The sequence below is a fragment of the Struthio camelus genome, chromosome 2, assembly GCF_040807025.1.
Source record: "Struthio camelus isolate bStrCam1 chromosome 2, bStrCam1.hap1, whole genome shotgun sequence".
NCBI classification, from domain to species: Eukaryota; Metazoa; Chordata; class Aves; order Struthioniformes; family Struthionidae; genus Struthio; species Struthio camelus.
Genome location: NC_090943.1, coordinates 107,895,487 through 107,921,511, shown reverse-complemented (window position 1 = coordinate 107,921,511; position 26,025 = coordinate 107,895,487). Strand labels below are relative to the sequence as shown.

Sequence of the window (26,025 nt, the reverse complement as noted above, 5' to 3'; positions counted from 1 at the left end):
ATTATTTGGAGGACAGTCAAGATATGCACTATAACCCTTATGAAGTGGACAGAAAAAGAATGATCCTCCTGTTATTTATGTTCTGTGTTATGCTTTATTTAAAGATACCCAAACGTTTTCAGGCTTGTTCATTCATTTCAACCGCTTCCAACCCTCTCTGGTCACTCAGCTGGGTACTCCATTTTCGTTCAGAGGAACTGCTCAGATTGCAGTGACTGTTAGTGCACACTCATCCTCAAACCACTCTCACATGCTTTTACAACCAGCCACAGACTCTGGAACATCCCGTCAAAGGGCTAATAGATTAGTGAATGATTAACTGGCTGTATGAAACTTGCTTTGTAGGCCTAATTAGTAAGCCAGACTATTCCACTGTACCACTGAAAACTCAGTGAAACTCTGAATACCTGTAACACTGGGTTCTCTTCTCCTGCTCCCCGAATAGTGTTGAAGAATGTTGAACGGTGTTTAACTAAGACACTATGATCAACTAAAAATAGGGTACAATCAGAACATAAATGGTAAATCTGCATTTTCAAAATGACTATGGGGGAAAAAGCAACTCCATTCCACCACCGATGTCTGAGATGACTCAGTAGCAAGAGCAACTACAGTTCTTCAATGTAATAGCATGATTTAATTTAAAAAAGGCGTACGAGTATTAAGTGTTTTAATGTTTCAGCTTCTTCACCAGCTATCTAAAGTGTAACATTTTACAAACTCCACTCCCCTCACCTATTTCCCTTCTGACCTCCATCCTCTGAAAAACACTGGGAGAAATGCTGCTACTTCCAAGGAGAGTTTGTATGAACACAGCTTCAGGGAAGAATCGGACATAGCACATACTAACATCTAATTCATCACTTTCCACTCCTTTAAAACACCTATTACCTGGCTGGGAACAGACCCTCACTGCCCCGTCCACGCCAAGTGAGCAAAGAGAACTACCTGTAATACACCAGTTTATTTTACGTAACATCCCAGGTGGCAGAAGGCTGTAACTCTGCGATCCACCGCCAGAGACCACTGCGCCAGAGGCCAGTCACATAAACAGCGAACGGGAGCCGGACGGACCCGCGCAGGCTCCGAGCCCGGGCGACCCCGTCGGCGCTCCGCCCTCCTCAGGAGCCCCCCGTCCTCTGCCCAAGCGAACACGGCAAAACATGGCGGAGGCGCGCGCGCGCGCCGTCCCCCTCCCCCCGCGCGGCGGCGGTTGGGCGCAGCCCCTCACGCCCCGGCGGCACGCGACGCTCCGCGCTCAAGTAGCGCCTCACGAGTTCCCGCCCAGGGCCCGCGTCACGTGAGCGGGCCTCGCCCGCCTCCCTCCCTCCCTCGGGCTGCGCGCCTCGTTCTGAGTGACGCAAAACGGCGAATCTACGGCGCGCCACTTGTGACCAAGATCATCACAAGCGGAGGCGGACGGCTCCCCCCGTGCGGTAAGTGTAGCTTAACGGGACGCGGCTGTTTCGCCGCCGGGCATGGCGGCTGCGGGTGGGCTGCTGCTTCGGACCCCACAGGCGCCGCCTTTGAGCATAGCGGACCCCGGTTGGCCTGCGAGCGGGCCAGCGTCTTCCCTCGGGCTTTTTGGGCCTCTGTGCTACCGTCGTTTTTTTGGTCTTTGTGGGCGGGCGGCCAGGGGCGCTCCCCGCAGCCAATCCGGTCACTTGTCCCACCCCCGCTGCTCGCTGAGTGGCCAGGATCTCGAAGGCGGGAAGGATGTCCTGCGCGGCGATTGGTCGGCCCGGGCAGCCGGCCTAGGGCTTGGGTCTTCCTTTCCGCTCCGCTGCGGAGGGCCGTGGGGGGAGGAGATCAGGGGAGCTGACAGGGCGCGGGAGGACGGCTCCCTAGGCGAGGAGGGCGCCCGCAGGCCCCGCGGGGCGGAGGCGCGCCCCCCGCTGTGAGCTCTGCGGCTCTGGCGAGGCCGGGGCCCTCCCCTCTCCCTCGGGGGCGGCTTGGCGGAACCGTTGCGCATGCGCGGGGAGGGGAGCGGACGAGAGGAAGGGAGGTGGACGCTCGCACCTCCCTCGCCAGGTGGAGGAACGGAGGGGAACGTGGCGGGAGGTGCTGCCGTCATCAGCTGGGCGCCGTCGTCTGCTTGCGCCGCCTCACGGGGACGGGAGTAGGCGCCGTCCTTCCACCGCCGCGGCGGCCGTTACGCGTGCGCGTTACCGGCGTCAGCGCGAGATCGCCTCTGCGCAGGCGCAGCGGGGGCTTTGGCCGGGGTCGGGGGGGGGGGGGGGCGACCGCCCCCGGGCCGGGCGGAGGCGCGGTGCGGCTGCCTCGGTGTGATGGGCCTGGCCGTGGGCCTGCCAGGCCGCCGTTTGGGGCTGAAACCTTGTAGGCAGGATGGCGTGTGTGGTTTTTTGTTTGATTTTTGTTTGTTTTTTGGTTTTGTGCGTGTTTGAGCTGCACTGCTTCAGAAAATATTTTCCTTTATTTTTCCCCCAAGTTTGTCCTAGTTTTAAGCATAGATGAGCCTAAAAACCTGTATTATTGAGAGTGGGTGACAGTGCATGCAAATAGTTCTTCCTGCAGGAGCATTTTAAACAGTTCTTCCAAGTAATAAAAATAAGCGTAGCCATTTTCACTTTATTCTGCTTAAATCATCAAACAGATTGGTCTCTGAGTCTCAGTTGCTCCATACGACCTTGTGATTTTCAACGTGCTTTTGGGGCCTGTCAGAGTAGAGTAAGAAAAGCAATTTCACATAAATAGCATAGCAGCTTTTTCATAATTTTGAAGAGAGGTGCCTCTGCACTAGAAAATTTGTTCAGGTGAGCAAAGCAACATATTTTAGGTAGCCGTTTTGGGAAAAGAGAATAACTTGTTTAATCTGATTTGTTAGGTAAGCTTCGTGATGCACCTTCACATAATTGATAGGGCCTCTGAACCTCAATGTTCCTCTTAAACTCTTGTGCTAGTAAAGAAGAAAGGAAAGGGAAAAAGCGTTTAAATTGTGAGCTGTGTGCTGTAATTACTGGTGATCTCAAAATTCTCGCTGTTTTTGCCTATCCCTTTGTTTCCACCTTCAAGTAGTTGTCTTGATGTAGACTTTTAAGACCTTGTGTTTTTCATGTATCTATCTTACAAAGCATGATGGTAACACCTAGAGAGTAATAAATAATGGGATTCCAAAATCGCAAGGGTAGCGGTAGCAAGTGTGATTTGCTGGTGGTGGAAAACAATAATAGACTAACATATCATTTAAACAGTGGATGCAATTTGCTCTGATTCTTACCTTAATAATCTCAAGGTGTGGCCTGTAAAGACTATAAATTTTCTTTTTCCAATCCTGTATCAAAACTTGAGTAATCAAAGATGTTTGCATGAGGCTGGAGCTTTAGATGTTGGGATCTATGTTTTCCCCAGGTCACACCTCTTCATGAAAGATGAAGACAATTACAGGCTTCAGTTTGGTCTCTCCTGCAATCTCCTAGACTGTTCATAGCAAGTTACATTCATCATAGAGGTAACATTACAGTCATTCCACCCTTATTTCATAAATTATTTCAACACAGACATATAATCAGATTGTAGCTTTTATGTATAATATATGGAGCCTGGCAGTAATTGTATAATCCATACATTTTTTTAAAAAAAGTCAAATGCACTGATGTGACAGCACAGTGATGGAGTGTGACTTTTTCAGTATGTTCAAACATGTCAGTTTTATTAGCATTTTGGGAAATGTAATTCAAACGACCTGAGTTAAAACACTGAGCCAATCCCTTACTATCATTTTTCTTCAGGAAATACTGTATTTTAATGGTATCAATAATTTCTAATTTATTTGTGTGAAAGTTTTCTGTGTTGGAAACTTTCTAAAACTTAAGCTTTGTTGCCTCCTTTTATAGAAAAAATATTTGGAAAAGGAGTATGGATAGAATGGATTTCACTCAGTAATCCATTGAAACCTTTCATAATGAAGAGCAGCATTTTTGTGTTAGCATGTCTAACATTAAGAAAAACATAACTTTGCATTTCTTAATTGTTTTTTGATCTTTTGAGTATGTAGTCTTGTGTTTTTGTGCATGAGATTATGGACAGTTTATGGATAAAGTTTATGGACAAATCAATGCATGACAAATGGCAGAATTGAGATTACTGAGCAGATCCTACGTTTTAATTTCCTATATGGTTTAAGATTTAAATATTCTCTCTCTTTTGAGGAGACAAAAAGCTTGCATTGGATGATCCATCACTCAAATAAAAGAGGTTGAAGTTATGTCTGGTCTAGTCATTCATTCAAATGCTCTATTATTATGGTGCGTATTAAAGTTACTGTATATTCACTTCTTAGATTGCACGTCTTGGAGGAGAGTGTATCTCTTTGAAACGTGTACATCACCCCCCAAAAAAAGGAGCAGGGTGAAAGACATGACAACCTAATTCAACTAATGAGACTGGCTCTTATTGTTTCAGAGACTTTTTTAAAAGGGTTATGGTAGTAGTAGAAGAGTAACTGTTGAGTTGTCCTCAAGACAGCTACTAGACCTAGTAGCCTCTGCTCTTCTGTTTTAATATAAAAGGTTCAAATGGAAAACAGTACTTTCATTTTGACAAGTCAACAGCCAACCAGCTAAGCACTCTTAGTTATTCTGCACTCGAAGGGTATTGCTTTGTGTTGGCCTTGCCATTTTTAGGCAGCAGCAGTACTGGGTGAGTGCACTACACAGGATGCAGCTTGCCTATAGCACAGGCTTAAGAGTATTGCTTCCCACTGGAAATGACCTGACTGGAACGAGCAAAACAAATGACAGCAGTTCTTGGTGACCACAAAAATGCGTAACAAAAAAGCAGTATGCCTCATTCGTGATGTTCAGTGCTAATGAAAGTCATAGCATTAACCCTAGATGTCTTTGGGAGAACAGATTAGGAGTAGGACTGCACCGGAGGTTTGCACAGCAAACCCTCAAGTCTGGTACAGGGCGTCCAAGTTTTGATGTGACATCTCTCTGATGGTAGAGTGGTTTAATCCTTGTGGTTTGGTCTGTCTGCATTTGCAATGAACTTTATTTCAGCACTAAATAAAAGTTTCCAAAAGTTTAAATAACTACTGATTTCTCTTCTAAACCTGTCACTTCTTGTGCCTGTGCTAAGATACAAATTCAAAGTACTTATTAACGTATGTGTAGAAAACTAGTTAAGAAACAAAATGTGCAAAGACGTTGTTCTTGTCATCTCTAGATTATTGCTGGAGAAATTCCAAAGGCTTCCTTTGCTTTGTGGGAGGAAATCGTGTTTTTAAAATAAAGGAACTATACCTGTCTTGCTACTCTGAAGCTACCATTTCTGGTGATCCTGTTTCCAGCTGGTGCTGTTTCTGCCATCTGCCGGAGAAGTTTCTGTAATTACTGAAAAGTGTATAACCCATTCTATGTATGTACGTTAAATGTACAGGGGTTTTTCTTAATATATGTCATTCTGGTTCTTCAGCACATGAAGACTAAAGAAGGTTGCATCCTAAACTTGTTAAAAAACAATAATCTATAGCTTTAAACTAAAACAACCTCTAGTTACCTTCTTTCCTCAGTAGAAAAATAAAAATTACCAGTAAATGCAAGCAAATTCATATGCTTCTTTACAGAGAAGTAAACCTACTGCCATTTAGAAAAAGGCAGTGGTGATGTTCCAAAAGCAAAATGCTTATTTGCATGACTCATGACTGCTTTCCAATCCTACTTTAACAGTTGTTGATGGTTTTTTGCTGTTTATTCTACAGCAGGCTGACCTTTTCTCTCAGTAGCCTGGCCTGCTACTGCAATACTGTCTGTAACCATATGGGTTATGTTATCTGGGATAGGAGGTTGCAGATGTTCTTGGTTTGTTTGTTTAAAGGCGTACATTTTAATTGTCTCTGTTTTTCTAGGTCCAAAAAATACAAGTTTGTGTGTGTGGCATATGAAATGGCCAAGGAGGAGGCACTTGGAGGACTAAGAGTATACAGTATTTCCGTCTCTAAGGGTTCCTGATCTAGGTGTAAACACTTCTAGATTACTGTTTTGCTTACAAATATACATATAGTTGCTTTCCAGTCTGGTATTTCTGGTATTTATAGTCAAGAAGAAAGTTCCCTCTTGTGTTTATCCACTATCTTTGATTGTTAAAACTCACTGCAGTTACAAGGTGTAACAAAAAATCATTATCCAAACAGTAACACAGTTAAATCTTTGTACCTATATTTTCAGACACTCTTTTGCAATAACAAAGTCATCTTTTTTTTTTTTTTTTTTAAAGATTTTTGTGTAAGTTTGGGCTTCCTCTGGAAGCTTTTGTGGCCTGCCTCATTTCCATTTTGTGTGGGTTAGTGGTTGAGTTGGTTGGTTTGTTAGCTTTTGGTAAGTCAGGGACGTATCTACATTTGCTGTAAACATGTGAGATACCAACCATGCTTGGTTGATTTTAAGACATACTTTTGTCAAGAGGAAGTGTACCTACTTTGTCTGTAAAGATGATATGTAACACGCTGGTATCATCCACTTGTCTGAAGGGAAAGCGTGAGCAGGGATGACTTAGCTGTCTCAGCTCCTGTGAGGCAGCCTCAGATGTGCTGCTCGTATGCTGCATGGGGTCTCTACTTCTTTTCGGCAGGTTTGGAATAAAGCGTGAAGTAAGCCCAGAGCTTGCTAGAAGCGCCCGGGTTTACTGCATGTGGGCTGTGCCTGCACGTGATTTACTGGTGCATGTGCATACTGTGCAGCATGTGGCCAGGAAGCTCAACACTTCTGAGCAGCATGGCTCACTTACACACGTATACTGCCTGGCATGTGAACCTTTCTCCTTGCAAAACACAGCATGGAAACACAGCACTTCAGAATTTTGCTGTTCCATGTACTGTATTATACTAACAAAGGAATTCCTGTTGCATGCTTAGCATCCACTGAATGTTGCAATAATACGTTATCTTAAAGATGAATTATCCCCAGTTCTTGGGAGAAGGATAGGAAACTCCAGAAATTCATTAAAGGAAAAATTACTCTCTCCTAGTTCCTTAGTTTGTAACACACCTTCTGGAGGGGTATATTGACATGGGATTTGAGACTCTGGAGGTAAAAAAAAAAAAAAAAAAAAAAAAAAAATCAGGAAAGACCTGTCTTTGTGTTTTCTGTTTTGATTTCTGTTCTTCACTTCCTGTTTTTAATTTCTGTACAGGTACCTGTATATAAAAAGGCAAAAAAAAAAAAAAAAAAAAAGCCTGTGAAATAAAGGTTGTTTCTTTTCATACTGCCCATGTGAGGCAAATCTTGCCTAACTGGTCTTATTCCTTAAAGGGGAGGGGTTCTGACCTTATGTAAGATAAATTGTTGAGTAGGAAATACGTTTATGAAAAGTCAACATGGAAAAATAAAAAATCCAAAAGCATCCATAAGCTGCAGCTTGTTTGTTTGCTTTGGCAGCAACAGAATAAAATGCAATGAATACACATACTAAACTAGTAATTTTTAGTATCTTATACTGGGAACAATCTCCTTATTACGAGTCAGAGATAATTTTTTTTGGATTGAATCCAGTGCTAGCATAATATCTAAGTTCAAAGATGCAGTGTCTTCAAAATCTGCCAACTTCTTTTCTATTGTTTTCAGTTTTATTGGTATAACAATGGAATGATTTGAATTGCAGGTTTTTTTTCCTCCCTGTTGTTCAAATTTTCATTTTAAATTATTTACAAGTCTGAGGCTTGAAGATGAGAGCCTAATGAATGCTTTTAAAAATAAACCGTCTTCCTTAAACATGTTATGCTTCATGTTTTGAATTTATAACGCAAGCCTTAATGAATAGTTTCCTAGTTACTCTCATCTTAGAATTTATGAGCTGTCCTATTTACAAGTTTTACCTATACAATGGAAAGATAATTCTTGTTTACCTTAAATGAAAAGAATTGTTCTTGTTAACAAGCTTAAACTACTAATTAGGGCTAATATAGGAATAAATACAATGACAAACGTTTTAACAGTACCCAATCTGAAGGTGTAATATTGAGTTTTTGGGCTTTTCTTCCACTGCATTCCATGTAAGAATCCAGACTGTTGTGTTTTGATATCTCAAGAACGTATCAAATTAATAAAAAGTATTTTAGGAAAGACCAGTGGCCTATAGGTCCCTTCCTCACAGGAAGCAATTTCTTGTGTTGGTGCAATTCCTGTGCTGGTGCCCATGTACTGTAATGTTGGGCATTGTTGCAAGGCTTCGGATAGATTGCAGAGTTATGAAAGAACCCTGCTTGTTTCATGTGTGTGTGAAGGAGATTTTTTTTCATAGTTAACTTAGTTTAAAAAATTAGTAGGACTAGCAATATTTGCTTTATTTTGAGTGTACATTAGTGTAATTTAATCAGGAAGGAAAGAAAACCTGGGACCAGAATTTGATGTTATTTACCTGAGTATAGATTGGAATATCTTCATTTAGTTTAACAGAATTTTTCCAATTTCTGTCAAAATGACTAAAATCAGAATCTGACACAAGCGCTCCATCTCATGATTTGTGCATATAAAAAGGAGAACTGAAGCCCTTTTCCTTTTTTGTCCAAATTTAACCCCCCAGAACAGTGCCTAGTTTTAGAGCAGAGGTTTGGAAATAAAATGTTACTTGTCGGTACCTGGAACTTTGTGGATAAAGACTATATGAAAATGCATCCTTTTTAGTCACTCGTGATTAGACTTTTAACTGTCAAAGCTACAGACTTGTTCATTTCCTTACGAGCCATTCTAAAACTAGGTAGCTAGAAAATTCTTGACAAGTTTTTTATTTCACTTGTTTGTGCGTGCCTCTGATCATATCTGCAGCCAGGGGTAGGTGGTCTGTGTTCCCTATCTGATTTTCTTCGGGCCGCCCGGGGAGATTGCAGCACGATGGCAAACTGAGGCTGGAGAGGAGAAGCACGTGGGTCTGCTCTGGAGGTCTTGTCATGCCGCTCCAAAGCAGATGTCTGATGAGCCTGAAGGAGCTCCCTTTCTCAAAACCCTGGGCTCGCTCTTGCTTACGAGGTCACTGGGAACAGTAGAGGGCCTTTGGAGAGGATGGGTAGAAACCTTAGAGTGCGTTTTGCCAGCTCTGTTCAGACTACTCAGTTTCTGTTTCCATGGGAAAAAGGATGCTGAGCTTTGCAGATAGGGGTTGACTTGAAGGAACGTCTACGTATTTTTTTCCCTTTTTCTTCATTCCTGTTATTATTATCCTAGATGTTGCTGTTATCAATAGAGAGCGTTTTGGGGTACAATGCTGAATAAACTTTCTGTTAGAGACAAGTAACTTTTATACTTTGTATGCAAAGGGTATATGATTGGGTAGATTTCTTTTAGGGGTAAGAGGAAGCATGTAGGTAGAAGTAATGCATTAGACCAACTAACACAGATGGAAAAGTACTCAAGCTTTTAGGCACGTGAGCCTTTATTCAAGCCCGCTTCTGATAGCAAGAGAATTAAATTATACTTAAAATAGAGAGAAAAAATCTTTGACATTTATATTTAAATGTTGCATAGCAATGCAGAAATGCAAGGAGTGTGTATAATTTTGGGGTCAAAGAATACTTTATTTATGCATTTGTTGCAAGTACTCAAAGGTCACTAGATCTGTAATTACAGAATTTTGGATGAAATCTAATCTAACTGACAGTGCTGAAAAAACTTGAATTGATGTCAGCATGGCCATTATTTTTTTAATTATTTTATTTTTTAATTAAGTTTTCATCCTTGTAAATGATGCCTCTAAGCTCTATGGTATCTGTTTTGGGAGAAGAGACCTACTTTGCATAATGTCTAAGTTTTGCTTGAATAAAACACCTAGCTAGCACAGAGAGAGAAAGAAGATGGTCTATTCCCTGAAATAAAACTGCAGATGGATTTTTTTTTCTTTTAATATAAAAGATGTTCTGAGTGTTGGAATTGTCTAAACCATCAGAATTGCCAAGCATAAATAATTACATAATTTCACACTTTTCCAGACCCTGATTAAGAAGCTGACAGCCCAAGACAGTCCTCTCTTTGACAATGATGTCTGTATTTCCTACATGTGTAGAGACTGAATCTGGGAAAACTAAGGTTTAAACCATTTACTTTGAATGAGAACCCTCAATGACAAATGGAGAATATTCTTTTTCTTAAGATTTGAAAACTTTAAATGCATAGATACTTCAGCTTTTCCACTTTCAGCCAGCTAGAATCAGCTTTGCTGATTCTAGGTCTTCTCACTGTTTTGGTCTTCACTGTCTTTCAGTATGTTTGATGTTGATGTTTCTTTTTTATTCCTTCTTCCTTGCTGTGCTTTTCTTCTTCCTTTTCTTAAACAAATAGATGATATGGTAATATGAACTCTAATAGGAAAAAGGCATTGTTTAACTCAGTTGGGGTACCACTAATCCAGTCACCAAATGTAACCATAACACAGCATGCATTTTAATTATTAAATATAATGGAAACTTTGCATTTTAAATCTAGAGCTATAAACCACTTGTTTGAAAATGCATAGTTCAGCACTATGATTTTAGCTTATGGGAAATTACAGGGCAGTATTCTTTGATCAGTTATTAGAAGTTGAAGATCAGTAGCATTTAGTGCTCATGTTAATTTTGAGACTACATATAGGAGTCACTGCAGGTCAAAGTGAAGCTTAGTCCTGTTTATTTTTAATCATTTAGTAGGCTGGTTGGATAAAGCAGTGCAAAAATTATATAGCTAATATAGAAATTCCAATCATTCCAAATACCGATAACTTAAAGGAATATTTTCAAGACTAATAATCCGTCAGGTCTGTAAAGTATGCTTTATTATTAATTGCCATCTTGGTGAGGTCTTTCTTTTATATATTTATTTTTTTGAAAAGTTCTACAAAGTGCTCCTAAAGCATTTTCAGAGTCTTTCCATTAACACCTGAAGGGCAGAGCAACTAGTATGTCTGCTCATGTCAGGTCAATACATGTTTTTTCTAATGAATATATGTTTTTCTATAAATTCTAATATAAATAATCCTAATGGCTACCCACTATCTTTTTAATATATATAAAAAAAATACTGTCAGAGTGAATGTGGATTCTACTGAATCACCACAAAAACTTGTTAATCCAATGTGCATGTGTTATACGGGCTTGCAGCTCTGCACAGTTCCCAGAAGTAGGGACATAACTTAGTGAGCAGCTACAGTAGCCTTAGAGGGCGTCACTATCTCAACATGACTTTATTTCCTAAAGAGAAGTAGAGACCTTACTGTTGGGTTTTTTATTTTGTTTTGCTTGGTATTTTAATTCTCCAAGATGAATGAGATTAGTGATTTGGTATTCTAAGGGACTATGTAAGGTGGTTCAGTTTTCACTCTGTTGGCTGTTGCAGCTCCCTCTGAGTAGCTTTTTCTTCTCTCTCTCTGTATTTACTGTACATGAGATAGAGGTGCCTAATTCAGGACTCCATACCCCAGTTTGTGATCCAGACATTTAAAGCTTGACCTTGAAATGTTCAGTAGTGCTTGACTTTCCTGGTGGATCTAGACTTAAGTAATTTTGGGCTATTGAATATTGGGAATTGAGTGCAGATTTTTGCTCCAGAGTAGCACCCTGACTGCTGAAACATCCTCATTGTCTAGCACATCCTTCATTTTTCCTTCATCTTTTTCCTTTTGGAGATCTGTCATAAATTCTATAGATTGATTTTAGAGTTGCAGCCTTTGCTGTTGAGTCTGATTGTTTTAAGGATACTTTTGTCATCGAGCGCCAACTTCCTCAGTCTTCCTCTCGCTCCTCAGTATTCATCTGTATTGCCAACTGAATTATGATATCAAACCAGGTTGTACCCATGTCTGTTAGATCCTTAAAATGGATACTTTGTAGTAGCTCTTGCTCATGTACCTTATTGTGAGTGTGTGGCCGAAGGCTATGTAGGTAATATCTTTCTACTGCATTTTTTTTCTTTATACGTATCTCAGAAATATCCCCTGCTCCGTGTGCATGCCATGAATTTAGTTCATAAAAGCATCTTCTCTTCCTAGCTATTATTGAAATTTGCCTAATTACCCTTGCCTATTTTATCTTAGGAATTTTGTTCCTTTAATGTGAAAGGATAGTCTAAGCCTGGCCTTCCTATGTCAATAGTTTTTCATCTCTTTGTTCAAGTTGCCAGTTGTAGAATGTGGAAGAAATTAATCTGGGTCAATAAGTTTTATTTCCAGTTCTTTGCAGTTTTCCTTTGGCAAAGGAAAAGTAGCCATTACTTGTATCTGCATGAATATGAGAGAACTTTCCAGTCTTTCTTAGAAGCACAATAAATACTATGTTGGATAAAATCATCAGTTCAGCAATAACCAAGGAAGGAGCAGGAGCCCGCTTGGTAGATAATAATAGTGGAGTTAGTTTCTGCTTCTGCCTATCCTCTGCACATTTTCCTCCTACATATGGCTAATGCAAGCACTGATAGAAATGTACAGCCCTTTTCCATATTTCAAGTGTTTGGCCTGAATGCTGTTTTGTATTACTCGCGTGTTGCATTAAAAAAAAAGTATGTGGAAAGTCGTACATACATAAAATGTGTATTCGGTGTAGTATTAGAATCAGTTTAAACCTAGAAAGTTTCAGCAGGAAAGCATCGGCTTTAAGGCAGTTGTCTGAAGCTTTTGCTACAAAATGCCACCTTTGGGACGGTGTCCACTTCTGAACCTGAATCACCACTGATGAATTTTAAACATCATTGATTCATATGGTTCCAGGGACAGGCTGCACACTACTTGCGTTAGCCTCATGGACCATAGTTAGAGAATTGCTAAGAGAGAACCTTTCTTGATGAATGAAATTTAAATTATGGGCTGTGACAAAGGCTAAGTTGGAGCCCATGGCCTTGGCCTCCTCTAACAGAGGAGGGCGGCTTCACCAGGGGCAGCCGTATCTCCACCTTGAACTCTTTTCCAGCCTCCCTTGTGCTCTTAAAACTCGTGACTGCAACCAGTCTCCGAGTGTAGCTTGCTTCGGTGCCTGCCGGCTTCACCAACTAGCCAGCTGCACTGGAAGAACCCCACCAGAGGTTTGCTCCCTGGCTACCTCTTTCTGTTCCTTTCAGACCTTAAAATGGGCAGCCTGGAAGATTAAGGTACACAGCTTACTCTTGTGCTTTTTGCTGTGATCAAGGAGAAAGCTGAAAATAAGGTACTGGTAGGTTGAAATAGCCTAGGTTAAAGCCTAGCTACTAAGGTCATAGTTGTTTGTCTTTTTGTTGCCTTATTTTCTGCTTTGTTTTGGAAACTACCTTCCTGTGAATTAATGCGTTCATTTCTTTATTATTTTCCATACTATATTAAATAAAGGCCCTTTTATATACACTTTAATCGTTTAGCTTCCATCAACTTGGAATGTTTTTCTTGGCTGCCTTATTTTTCTGCTGCAGGTGTCATCACACTACATGTTCTCTGATCTCCAGTTCCCAGATTCTCAATTTTTAGGTCTGCAGTTGAGAAAAAGTCCTTTTTTACATGCCGTTTTGTCCCTTTTTTTTTTTTTTTTTAAAGATGTGCTGGCTTCTTCCCTTCCAACCCCAGAAAGGAAACAAAAATTTGACAGATTTTTTTGGCATACAAATTTTAGTTCATCTTGCCTTTCTCCCTCTCTCATTTTAAATGCCTCAAGCTTACAGTCGTGCGGGTGACTCCGGGAGCTTACAGTGGGATAAGGAGGTTTTTCACCCACAGTTTGTCACCATCACTCCGGCCCTGGTCAGCGGTGGCCGAAAGTCAGCCCTGACCGTTGGTGTGGTGGCCATGGGGCGGGGGGTGGCTGGGCCCTTGCGCAGGCGGCGCCCAGCCTTGTTGGTGTTTGTACTAATAGTGCCTCTTCTGGCACCGTGGGCAGCGCGATCGAGGGCGGACTGGGAGCGGAAAGGAAACGGTGCCTCGTCGCAACGGGCGAGGTGGGCGGCGGCGCAGGGCCGTTGGACATGCCCGGGCATGCCCGGCCCCACCCCACCCGTCTCCTCGCCCCGCTGTGGAGAAACGGGCGGTGGCGGCGGCGTCTCCCTGGCCCCGGCCCTGCCTTACCTGGGCCGTGCCCTCCGCTCCCCGCTGCTCCTTGGGAGCGTCACCGCCGCCATCGGAAGGGCACGGGCTAAAGGCATCGGGGAAGAGCGTACGGCCCGTTATTTCCCAGTTTCAGTGGCTGAGCGCTGAAGCCCTTTCGTCTGAACGTTTGTCTTCTCTCGCGTTCCTCTCTTGCCTTCCTCCTGGGAGCAGATTTATTTTATTTTATTTTTTTTATTTTTTAATTTGTAAAAGGAAAAGTATACGAACTCTTAAGTATGAAGTGAACTTTTACCGCCGAGTTATAAATCCCCCAAACTAAGGGGTTTATAATGGAATTGCTTTGGGGGGGGGGAGGGGGTGCTATAATACATATGTAACCTTTTTTTCCCCCCTTCTCTTTAGTGAATAGACCGTTTAAACTAAATTAAGTAAAGGATATAAATTCTGTTGTTTCAGTTTTTAATATTTCATGACTGATTTTATAGATAAAAATTACATTTAACAATAAATATGAAGAAGAATTTATACAGCCTGTTCTAGTTTGATATGGAACAGCAAATCCCATTTCTCTGTGGCTGTAAAGAAAATTCATTATAATGTCTTTGGTTGTAAGAGATGTCTTCATTGTGATTAGTTACACTGATAATAAAACAACCTTTTTACAAATGGCACAAGATACATGGGATCTCATGTGTCTGCCTTTTAATAGCATTGGATTTGTGCGTTTCCTACCTTTATTCTGGAACCTTTTTTTCTTTTTTTAATTGGGCACTGTTAAAATCTGCAAGTTATTAAGAATAGTCTAATATAGCTTAATTTTTCTTTTAAAATGTTCTAGAGAAGGCATTATTAATGTAGCTAATCATTCTTAATTGCTGAGTTTTTTCTAAATAAAAAAGCTAATTTTAATTACAAAAATGTGTTTTTATGCCATTTTGTTCAATTGTGAATAACAAATTGTGGGGATAAAGTAATAAAATTTGGTTATCTGACACTGCTTTCTAGAATCATTTTTAAGCATCTAAAGAAATTTCTTGACTTGCAAATGCCCTGTTCCCAGTGACTTCATTTGGATTTAAAAGTTTGTGGATATTGTTCCAGTTATTTAAAACACAATTAGTTGCACTAGGATGCCTACTTAGCAGTTAAGAGTCCAAGTGTAGGCTTTTTTGTGAAGACATTTTTGTGAAGAATTCATCACCATTAAAGGGATATTTCTTTCTTTTTTTCTTTTGTAGGCGCCTCTAAGAATAGTTTCTTCTCCTTAGCATGGTAATACGGAATGTGTTGATGAGAAAAGTATAATGATTGTTCTAACAAGAGCTTTTGCACATTTATATTGTCATGATTGGTGCTGTTAAAATACTTTAAAAGTAAAATCTATGGTATTTTTTAATGTGATGGAAATAACATCAGATATTAGGCTCTGGAAAAATGGCACATACGTTACAAACTCCTATTTTATTGTATTTTAAATTGTAAAATAGAACTACAGGGCAACAGTTAGAAGTAAATTCCTTTCCTGTTTCAGATAAAAAAAAGTCAGAGAATTTGGTACTTTAGAATGAGGAAGACTGAAGAGATGATGAAACTGAAGTTGTATTTGAACATAAAATATTTATGGAATTTACCAGGAAGTGAAAATCTGAATCATGGTGCTTGGAAAATTAGGATATAATAACTTAGTGTTCTGGAAAAAATAAAACGGCCCAAAAGTAGTAAGCTTAATGTTAGATTTCACTCTAAAACATTTATAAACCAAAAAAAATCTTGCAGATCTTTAATTTTAAATTCTCTCTTTTTCATCGTTTATTGCAGCTGAAAAAGAAGTCCTGTAGCACTTCTTAAAAACATTTTCACAGAATGAATACTAGGGAAATGACTATTCATTGCAGAAACACAGGACTAAATACTTTTTTTTAAACACCTGAAAGAAAAATAGGCTTTACCTATATTCTCTGATTTAGGAAGCAGCCTGTTCAGCTTGCAGTCTGCTTTCTGTGTTTATATTGCTCCATCAGAGAAATGAGCTCTGTAATTTGGGGTGGTGTAGCTCCACTGCTTAGTAAGCTGAGAGTGCAGAGCCAAGATGCTGCCCCATCCAGAACGGGGAAAAAGTACTTTGCATGCTGCCTATACTACCTTGTTATAAATTATGACACAGGTAGCCGGTAAGGGTGAGCCTCCGGCCTTTCAGATCCTTGTAGGGTTTGAACTGAGTGATAGCCTACTTAGTAGTATGCCAATTTTTTTCTAAGGAAACATTGCAGCAGCTGAAACTTTTTATTCTAGTTCACTCTCCCTCTACTTGCCATTGTTGCATAATGTTTTCTTTGTCCATTAAAACATATCGATCTCAGGAAAAATTGTAAGATTGATTTTTAACTTGATGCCTTTCAGGGAATTAGTAGTATTTTTAGCAATAACACTCTCCTAACACATTTCCTAAAGAGATATATAGAGGAAATTTAAAGGTAGCATATGTAAGTTCTAGCCCTGACCCATTTCCTGAGGTCTCCTTGCATGGGGAAGAAATAGTGTGGTTCTGCTGTGTGCCTTTGTACCGTGCATAGCACCTGTATCGGAAAGTATGCTGCAGTCTGTTGGACTGCTTTCGGCTGCTTGCATGGAAAGGATTTTGGGAGAGGAAGGTAGAGGCTGGGGTCATTGATATCCCTGGTACATGTTTTTCTCCTTGCAGAGGAGGAAAGCTACAGGTGATACATCTTGGACAATTCAGCATGGGGTTAGAATAACTCTAATGTAATAGTTCTGCTGCTGCTTCTAGGCTTGGGGGAGAGGAGAAGAATCTTTTTACTTTGGAGTCTGTTTCTAATATTTTTCAGTGAGCTGTTCGATACGTTGGGGTGCCAGTTGAAGGTGTGGCTTTGTAATAAACTGTCAGCTGAAGAACACTCACTGTAATCCTGTGTTGCTATTGCATGATATACTTCAAAATATCAAGAAGAGTTTACACTAGATATCCAAGTAAGACAGAATTAACAAGCAAGATGCATCTGTGAGATATAACAAAATGAAGCTGTGTAATTTTTGCATTTACTACAGAAACGGTCTGGTCCTCAATGCAACTGTGCCTGAAACTGCCATGCACAATTCTGGCAGAAGAAATGAAAATTTTAATTGCAAATTGAGTCCCTATTAAGGAATGCACTGGAGCACATGTGCCTAACTGCAAGCCCAGGAGGAATCCTTCTGAAACTATTCACGTGCTTAAGCAGGTTGCTAATTCTGGAACATAACTAAATTTCGGGGACTGATTTAAGTAGGCAAAGAATTTGTTGCGCTTGTTGACAAATAGCCCTGGAGGGAAATGGTAAGCAGTGGCATTTGAAATATGCATGGTATTTGTTCTAAAAGCATCGATACTGCGAATCCTTTGGACAAGGGGTAAATAGGGGTTTTACAGGTGATGGTGGTGTCAGCAAGAGGCTCTCTCTTCTCCTCTTCAGTTCTCTTCTGTCTTGCTGGTTAGGGCCTGTCTTGGGGAGATTTGATTTCACTGTGCAGGCCACACTGCACGGTGGATGCTGGTATTGCATCTACCAGCCCATCTTTCCTAGGTGTATAGAGCACCTTACTGTAGCGCTGCCTCCTCCCTCACTCTCCTTCTCTGTCCATCCACTGACCAAAAGCGTGCTTTGCTAGGGAGAGAGAGGAGCATGGTCAGCTTTCAGCTTCTCTTCTCTCCACTGCTGGAGCAAAGATGCCTTGTAGATACATGGCCCAGCTGTGGGGGAGGGCTTGGGGACAGGGAAGAGAAGGGGCACCGTACTGTGCAGAGACTAATAGCAGCTCATAACTAGTATCACAGATACCACAGAAGGGATTAATAATTTTGCTATTGTCTCATGTTGCCTATGCTTAGAATCATGATGGTGCTGTACCTTACGTATGCCTCCTATTGCTTTCTCATGTTTGTTTCCGTCTCTTGACACAAGCTGATGGGCATTAGTATAAAATTTAATGGTAACCCCCTGAACTTTTCACAGAGCAAAAGTGCATAGCTTTACCAGGTGTTTGGTGACCTGAACCGAAGCATGGGTTTGTTCACTGCAAAGCAAGTAACAGTCATTACAGAGGAAACCACGCTTTGCACAGCTATGCATGGTTTAAGTCTTTGTGGCAATCACCTAAGGTTATCAGGGAAGAAACCCTACCAGTTGCAGAGGAGATGAGAGTACTTGGCAGTACTGTTGTGTGTGCTTGCAAGTATTATAAGACACTATTAAGGAGAAAAGGTGTGACTTGGTATGCAAAGTGATTTTTTTTCTCTACTATGTGTTAATGGTTTATCATCTGAGAACTGTATACAGCTATCATATTATTATACTAATTTCTAATGGCAGATATTAATTTCTTCTTGTTTAGAGATACAGTGATACCTAGAAATGAATCTTTTCATTCAGGCTGCTGCTTAAGTTTATTGGCGGTCTAACGCTGAGACAGGGATTAGTATAGTACAGAACCTCCAAGTATGGGGAGAGGAGAAACACCCCTTTGCTTTTACCATGCTTTTCCCCCTTACCCTCTGTCTTATTTGAGCGACTCAGAAAATCAAGACTGAAAAGATAGTCTGGGTTTCCTGTGTCTTACAGGACTGAGTTGAAATAATTTCAAAATGTTCACCTCTACTTTATTATACAGAAAAGTGAGTTTTATATTAGAAACTAATAGTTAACATTGTTGAATAGGTCTACATATGTTAATACTGATAATATGGTGATTTCCCATATGCATATGTGTAAGGATATACATCCTAGATGAGAAATATATAAGTTATCATTTCTGTGGATGTGCTTACTGAAAAAACATGTAAAACGTTTTGTTTGAACTGCTCTTTCTCAGATAAAATGCAGTGAACCATGACTTCCCTGTATTGGAAGTGGCCACCAGGTGTCATCAGAATGCTTTTATTTTTATTAATTTTCCATTTCCTTTAAAAGTGTATGGACGCTTTGTATTTTTCTTCGGAAACTTTGTTAAGCTACAAATAATCCTAACTGCTTATGCTACCTGTTAAGTGAAAAACTCATGCAGCTGTTTCCAGCTGCAATACTTTAATAGGCTAGTGATAAGAGGAAAACAGGAAGCACAATAAAACAGAGAAGTGTGGCATATACACACAAATTATTATATGCATTCTTTGCTCTAGTCATTTAAAAGATGGGGATAAAGGCAGTAATGTAAATCATGTGGGCCTAGTTTATATTAGTAGAATGTCATTACAGAACAACAAGCAAGACAATTAAAATCTGTAGTCAGGAAATATTAATATTTAAAACATGTTAGAATTCTTTTTCTTTCTACCTTATTCCATCCTCCCTCCTTTTTATGCCCTTTCTACAGTTTTGGTGTCCTAACGTCACATAGAACTTGTCTGGGGTTTTATTTATTTACTGCTATTTAATTTAGCTCTGAATGCTTTGGCATATTTACAGTAGTTTGGATAATTTAATGTGGGTTTGGTTAGGTGATTCTTCTATATTCACTAAATTATTGCTCAGCAAATAGCTGGAAAATGCTTGATAGTTTCTTGTTTTGTTGTTTAGCTATACAAAAAATGGAAAGAACATTTCAAGGCATTCTCACCCCCCCCCCCCCACCATCACCCTTTGCAGTTTTATCTAGTTCATACTCCCTTTCTGCATCTTGCTTCAAGTTATTCAAAAAAATGATTCTCAGCATGGAGAAGATGTAGTTGTGTTGGCCTTTGCACACGTGTTAGTACTGCTACTGCTCCCAGAGTCTGCTTGAGCAGTGGTAGCAGACAGATGCAACCCAGAGGGTGATGATGGAGACCTCTTGTTTCTTTCCCTATGAAATGGTAGTTTAAAACAAGGATATGCCAACAAAGCTAGAAACAAAACCATCTTTTTCTGTCTTCCAGGTTTCGTTTCGAGCAAACGTTGATGAAAATTTAATAAATCTTGGCAGGTATTAAATCCTAGACTAGCTTTCTAGGAGAGTGACACTCCTTATATTTTATATCTTTTTCTGCCAAAGCACAGGAAAAATTCAAACTTTTAACATTTTTTTTTCCAGCTGTCAGCGTGATAGTGCATTTGTACTTCCTCTGATAAACTTCACAGTGCAGTCCACTGTAAGTAAGAGGGTTCTACAGCCTATGGTAGAAAAGAGATTCAAGTTACGTTTAGTTTTTGTTTCTCTCCGAGTCTAATTGATGAAGTTGGTCAGAATCGCAGCTTATATGATGAAACCATGTCATTCTGAGAATTTCCACAGAACAGGTAACTCCTTACTAGCTGTGAAAAATGTGAACTTCCATCCTTGAAGTTTCCTTCATGGAACTGATGAACTCTCTAAAGTTTTCTGAGAATAGTTAAAAGAGTGCTTTTAATCCGTAAAAATCACAATCCCATGGAAATATGATCTTTCCTGGATCTTCAGAAGCTTCTTTTGCATGTTTTCATCTCTGTTGTTTTATCTCTGCCTCACCCTGGAAATATTCAAAATTCTTCAAATTTTAAAATTCAAACTAGGAATCTTTTTAAATTGCAAAAACTGAAAATCGAGGGGGTTATTCAGCACTTTTAAAGTGGTACTAGTGCACTTTTTCTCATTCTCTGTCTTGGACTTGCATATGGATTCTAACAGCACTTGAAATGTTTCCGCCTCTTTTTCAGACTCTCTTCAAAGTTGAACTGATCATCAGTGGTCACTGCTGCATTTAGCAGCAGCTGACTGGATATTGAACTAGGGAACCTAGCCTTTTGTGCTTCAGTTTTTCCTGCGAACTGAAGAATATATTCTTTATAGCAGGAATGCATAAAAACTTCCTTTATTTTGGCAATTTTTCTTCTCCCCTGGAAGCACTTTCAATGATTAGGAAGCAGAAGCAATAAGGATGCAAGTAGTATTGCAGGGTCCATTTCCCTACAGTGCCATTACAGTCCTTCCCGATGCCTAGGAGAAAATGGATTTACTGAGTGCAGATTGCTTGAGTTTGTCAGTGGTACTCAAGTGATGACTGTCAGTATGCATTTTATTTTGTTCCATCGATGTGGTACTTTCTTTGAGAGTCTTTGAAAGTCCTACAGCTTATTTGGAAGTCTCCTCTGGAGTTTCTGGTGCCCAAACAAAATGAGTGGCTCACAGAAAGAGTATGGTCACAGTACATACCTTGGAATTCCAGCATTCTTGTACTGCAAGGAAAAATACAAGTTTGTAATCAATAGCACCAAATACTGCTTAAAATAAGGTTGATCTTTGTTCTGTTTAAGCCAACAATCATAGTATATAGTGTCTTGTTTATTTCATCTATCAAGAGAGCAGTGAAGGAAGCCGGTTAACTTTGTAGGACTGCAACAAAGACTTGTGATTTGATTTAGGAAGGATGTTATGCCCTTGAGTATGAGTAGTTGCTTATTTGACACAAAGGTCTTGCATTGAGATGAGTCGTTCACATTCAGTTTTGTGCAGGCTATTTAAAGAGCTCATTAAAATGATCTCGCTTCATTGTGTCCATGATTTCATTGAAAGAATTGATTGTTTGAAAAGAGGAATTTCTAAGGGGGAAAAAAAAATGCAACTTCGTGTTCCATATGTCACATTTCTTACAAACACTGTAGATTGGGTATTGAATACTTCAAGATGATAATATGCTAACTGAGAAGTGCTTTGGAAATTCTAATGTCAGAATTAGCATAAGAAATAAAAATAGAAGAAGAATTTTGTACCTGTAAATATATTTTCTTTGGGTTCTTCCATACCCCTTCCCTGAAGAATTGGCATATGATCAAAAAGAAAAGTAAATAAATATCTACCGAGCATTAAGTTAAGGAACTTTTAGTTCATTACAGGTTTATGGATCATTAATGAATTACTTGCTCTTCTGATCTTAAATTAAAATTACTACTTTCTAAATTTCTTCTGAGAATTAGGGAATGCAAGTCTCAAATTGAAAATCTCAACTGCACATCTGTTGGCACAGAGGAATTATTTACTATTATTTGGACTATCAGAAAAAAAAAAAAAATAGAGAAAACACTCAAGTAGAATGCTTTCGTTTTCCATCAGAGAGAATACCTTCTGTCCCCAAATGACTGATGCCTTTGTGCAGAGCTGTACCAGCTACCATATCAATATGTAAAAAGAAATGTAGGAAGAGTACAAAAATCTGTGTTGTTATCTTGGTGGCAGCTCAGAAAGAGTTACTTTTTTTTACTTTTTGTTTTCTTCTGTGTAGGTACTGAGGTAGTGCTGAGGTAGTTCTAACCATGGATGTGTCCTTTAAATTAGATTAAATATTAAAGAAACTCCAGGATTCTGACCATTTGGAAATCCTGATACATGAAAGAGGAGAATCTTTAGCTTTACTATTCGGTTTTGTAACACAGTCAAATTATTGTGTATTATGCACTTGTAATTTAAAAATGTTTGTGTGTCCTCATATATATGGGTGAGGATTTGGATGTACAGAGTTCTATGGTAATGTGACATATAGATTGATAATTCTGCTTTGAAGATCTTAAAGGTATGTTTTACTTCTTTTGCATAGTTGGATACTTCAATAAGTATTGAGGGAAAGCTTTACATTAAAGACTTAACTGATATTTGCCAGTGGAGTTACTGAGCTTAGTGTTTTCTGTGTAGAAATATTCAGGCCACAACAGGTTTCTTATTCAAAAGTATCAACAACAAATTGTTGCAAATAACCTCAAAATGCCTTAAGTAACATAGGGATGTTTCCAAGCAGAAGGATTTGTTAACCTGAAGCTAAATTAATTTTTGGTCATCCTTTAAGAATCTGTTCAGCTATACTTGATTTATATGAACATTAACAAAAGATTTATGTTCTAAAAAGTCAACTCACTTTTGAGTTAGAACAGCTTCATTTTGAACATCAAATATGATATTAAGAGATAGCTGTTTGACAGAACCGAGTTTCAAGGAAAGAAAGTACTGAAGATTTGACTGCTATCTCTTTTGCTTGGGCTTGATTCTGCGTTCCTGGTGGCCTGCTGCGTAGCACCTGCTGATTTCATTGGTGTTGTCCGAGAGCCTATATAAATCCTTTCCGATATGTTTGTGTAATACATGAAGTGGTTTTGTGTTGTTGCACTTCACATATTTGTTTAAGTTCTCAGAACTTAACTGGAATCTTTAAAAGGTAAAGGTAGATGGAAAAGCCCCAGAGCTCGGACCTCCCATCTTTTTAGACTCACTGATCCATGAATTGGGTAGTTATAACTTCAAGAAGCGTTCTTCCCCACTTCTGCTGTCAGATGAGTTTACCAGCATTACAGTGCCAGTACAGCTGTGGAAGAACAAACATTAAAAAAAAATTGGTATCAGAAGCCTCATTTAGCCACTCTCTTTAGTAGGACTTAGCTTTAAGCATGTGCTTAAATTGCCATAGCTGCAGAGGGATTCTTGTTACGTCTAATACACGCTTTCGTTATCAGTTGATTTAATTGAAATGCAGATGCAGAATCTCTGCTACTGATAAGATCCCTGTGCCAGACTCCAGTATGATCCAAGGCTGCAAAAAGAAATCCACTTTACCTTATGTATCATATTTGAAACGTGATCATTAGGTCTGTACAACCTCAAAGTGCTCCTGATGCTAGCTGTTAATATTATTAACAACTGATGCCTATGGCTGGTAATAATTACTGCAGCAGCTCTGATGAGATCGGAAGTGAATCGTCTTATGCATGCTGAGGGTTGGGACCACCCAGATTTATGACCAGCCAGTTCCCTTGCCGTTCCCCTCTCATCCTGTGGCAAATTTGAGAAGGTAGAAGTACCTGGCTTTCAGGAGAGAAGCTTGCAGTCAGGGTAGAACGATAGGGAGCAAAAGCAAAACGTTACTGAGATGGCGTCTCTTGCCTAGAGGAGGCTTATGGTGTGCTGAATGCATCCTTCAAGTAATAATAGTCACAGTTCAGACAGAGGTGGGTATTTCGTGCAATAAATCCATGCAGGAAGCTAAGAAGAGATCTGCCCAAAGCTCCCTTTGGGTGTGTGAGGCACTACTATCTCAGCAAGAAAACTGAGGTATGTGCTGCTAAAATCATGTGTTAGAGACACAACTATGTTGCTGAGCAAAGATCAAAGTAGGGAGAAACTGAGACATGGTTCAGCGTTGTGTTTAGAGCTCAACTGAAATTTGGGAAACTGACCACAGCTCAGCAAACTGCTGTGACTATGGTCCCAGCAGAAAGTAGTGATGATAGCTATTAATATCTACCTCAGAGGATGTGCTTCTGTCCTGAATGCAACTTTTAAGAGAACCAAAGGAAATGTAAGGAAAATTAATTGTTTAAATTAAGTAATTGAAGGATAATTTTAGAGAGACAAAGGCAACTAAGTCATAGTTATTTTATAAAGAATTCTTTCTAGAATGTGGTGCTCATGCTGGTGGGAACTCCCACTAGTGATCTTCTGACACAGTTTATATGGAAGTGGGACGGAGACCAATCTGCCTTGGGAAGGATATGGAAGGGGAGATTATTTTCGTGAACACTCAGCTATGAAGTAGAGACAAAATTGATAAAAGGGTATCGCTAACTGTTACTACACCTAACTCATAAAGTGCAGTCTTGCCTTGATAATACTTGTTATTAGTTATGGGAATACATGTGAGCCTGTTGACTTCATTAGGAGTGCTGCCTATAAATGAGGCAGAGAGCATCTCCTGTCCACATGGTACAGAAGGTTTATCAAGAAATGAAGGTGGAGAAAAGTGTCTTCATTTACTATCAACTTGTAGAATTGTGGAATTAGGTAAGAAGGCTGGGACATGAGATTACTTTGCACATTTGTATTATGTATGTGACTATATTTCTTACTGAATTTATGGAAATTATTAGCACCACCTATGGAATTTTGTTTTGCCTTTTTTTGTCTTGTCTAGCAACTCAGTTGTGACTATAACCAGTTAAAAAAGATGAAATAAAAGAAATATTTTTTTTTCCGAAGTGTTCAAATAATTCTTTAATTGATGCAATACAGTTGAATTGAAGGTTGGATGCCAGAACTGGATGTGAAAGTTGATTTGAATGAATTGGGTAAGCCTTGCAATCTGGGATTTTCGATAGAGCACAGAGAAGGATGAACCTTTGTTGGAGAGGAAGTGAACAAATTAAGAGAAGTAAGGCTGAGCTTGCAGGTACTGTATGCAAATGATCAGCCATTTTTCTTGAGGTTTGCGGGTGGCTATTGGAAATGAGCTGAATCTGAGCCGGAATGGCAGAAAAGGCATGTTCTGAGACTAACTGATACCTCTCCCTGACAGCTGGGAAAGCATCCACCTTGGGTGATTACTGTAGCTCTGGCTGAAAGTGGTTTGCGATTTCTGTCAGAGGTTGATCTAGGTGTGACAGCACTTTAAGGTTTAAATCAAATTATGGGATGACTTTAAATGGGCATGAAGAATGTCAGAAGAGAATATGGTGAGGAGCCACCAATCCCCTACTCCTTAATAAGGCCTGAATGTGCGAATTTTTGTCAATGGAGAAACTACTAGTTATCCAGAGACACCCTATGGTAGTGGAAATTTCCAGAGCAGGTTATTAATTCAGTGCTGGACAGGTTCTCCAATAAATCAAATGGTCTGAGGGGAAAGTATCTGGTAAAGAAGCTGGGGAATTGGTTTGATAACGCCAATTGTATTGTGCAGCAAAGGAAACTGTTTTTTTCATGCAGGCAAAGAGCAGTTGGGTCTTGGCGGTGCGCTGGGGATCTGCTGTGGCAAGGTGGCGGGGCAAAGGGCCCAGGGCTGCTGCGTGCAGATAGCTAGGGGTGGACTCGTGGCACTCATCACTGACCTAATTTCTTGGTATTTCCTAAGCAAGTTATATTAATAACACTTTACACCAATTAAACATCATCATTTTCATTTGGTCTTTTTTCTGTGTCCCCAGCAGCGTTCATAAGCCTTTTCAGGGTAAGCTTGCACTTTAAAGGCTTCATTCTCATCTGGCGTTAACTGCTGCAGCATTTTTGAGGGTACTGACAGTATTCTTAGCTGGTGTAAGTCAGTATATAGCCCTG

At 40.0% G+C, this 26,025-nt stretch overlaps 1 protein-coding gene across 3 annotated transcripts in view; it reads left to right on the top strand.

Annotated features, from left to right (window-relative positions):
* The first annotated feature begins 1,266 nt into the window (after positions 1 to 1,266).
* The window catches only part of ZNF407 (zinc finger protein 407), a 348,707-nt gene continuing 323,948 nt past the window's right edge, over positions 1,267 to 26,025 (top strand). Inside the window, exons 1-2 of one of the 3 annotated variants that reach the window (XM_068932041.1) lie at positions 1,452 to 1,897; positions 3,370 to 3,469. Coding sequence is in view for 1 of the 3 variants with exons in the window: in XM_068932040.1 (XP_068788141.1) it covers positions 1,971 to 2,031 (61 nt within the window). In the remaining 2 variants the exon portion in view is untranslated. The other 2 variants (XM_068932042.1, XM_068932040.1) reach the window with 2 other exon arrangements.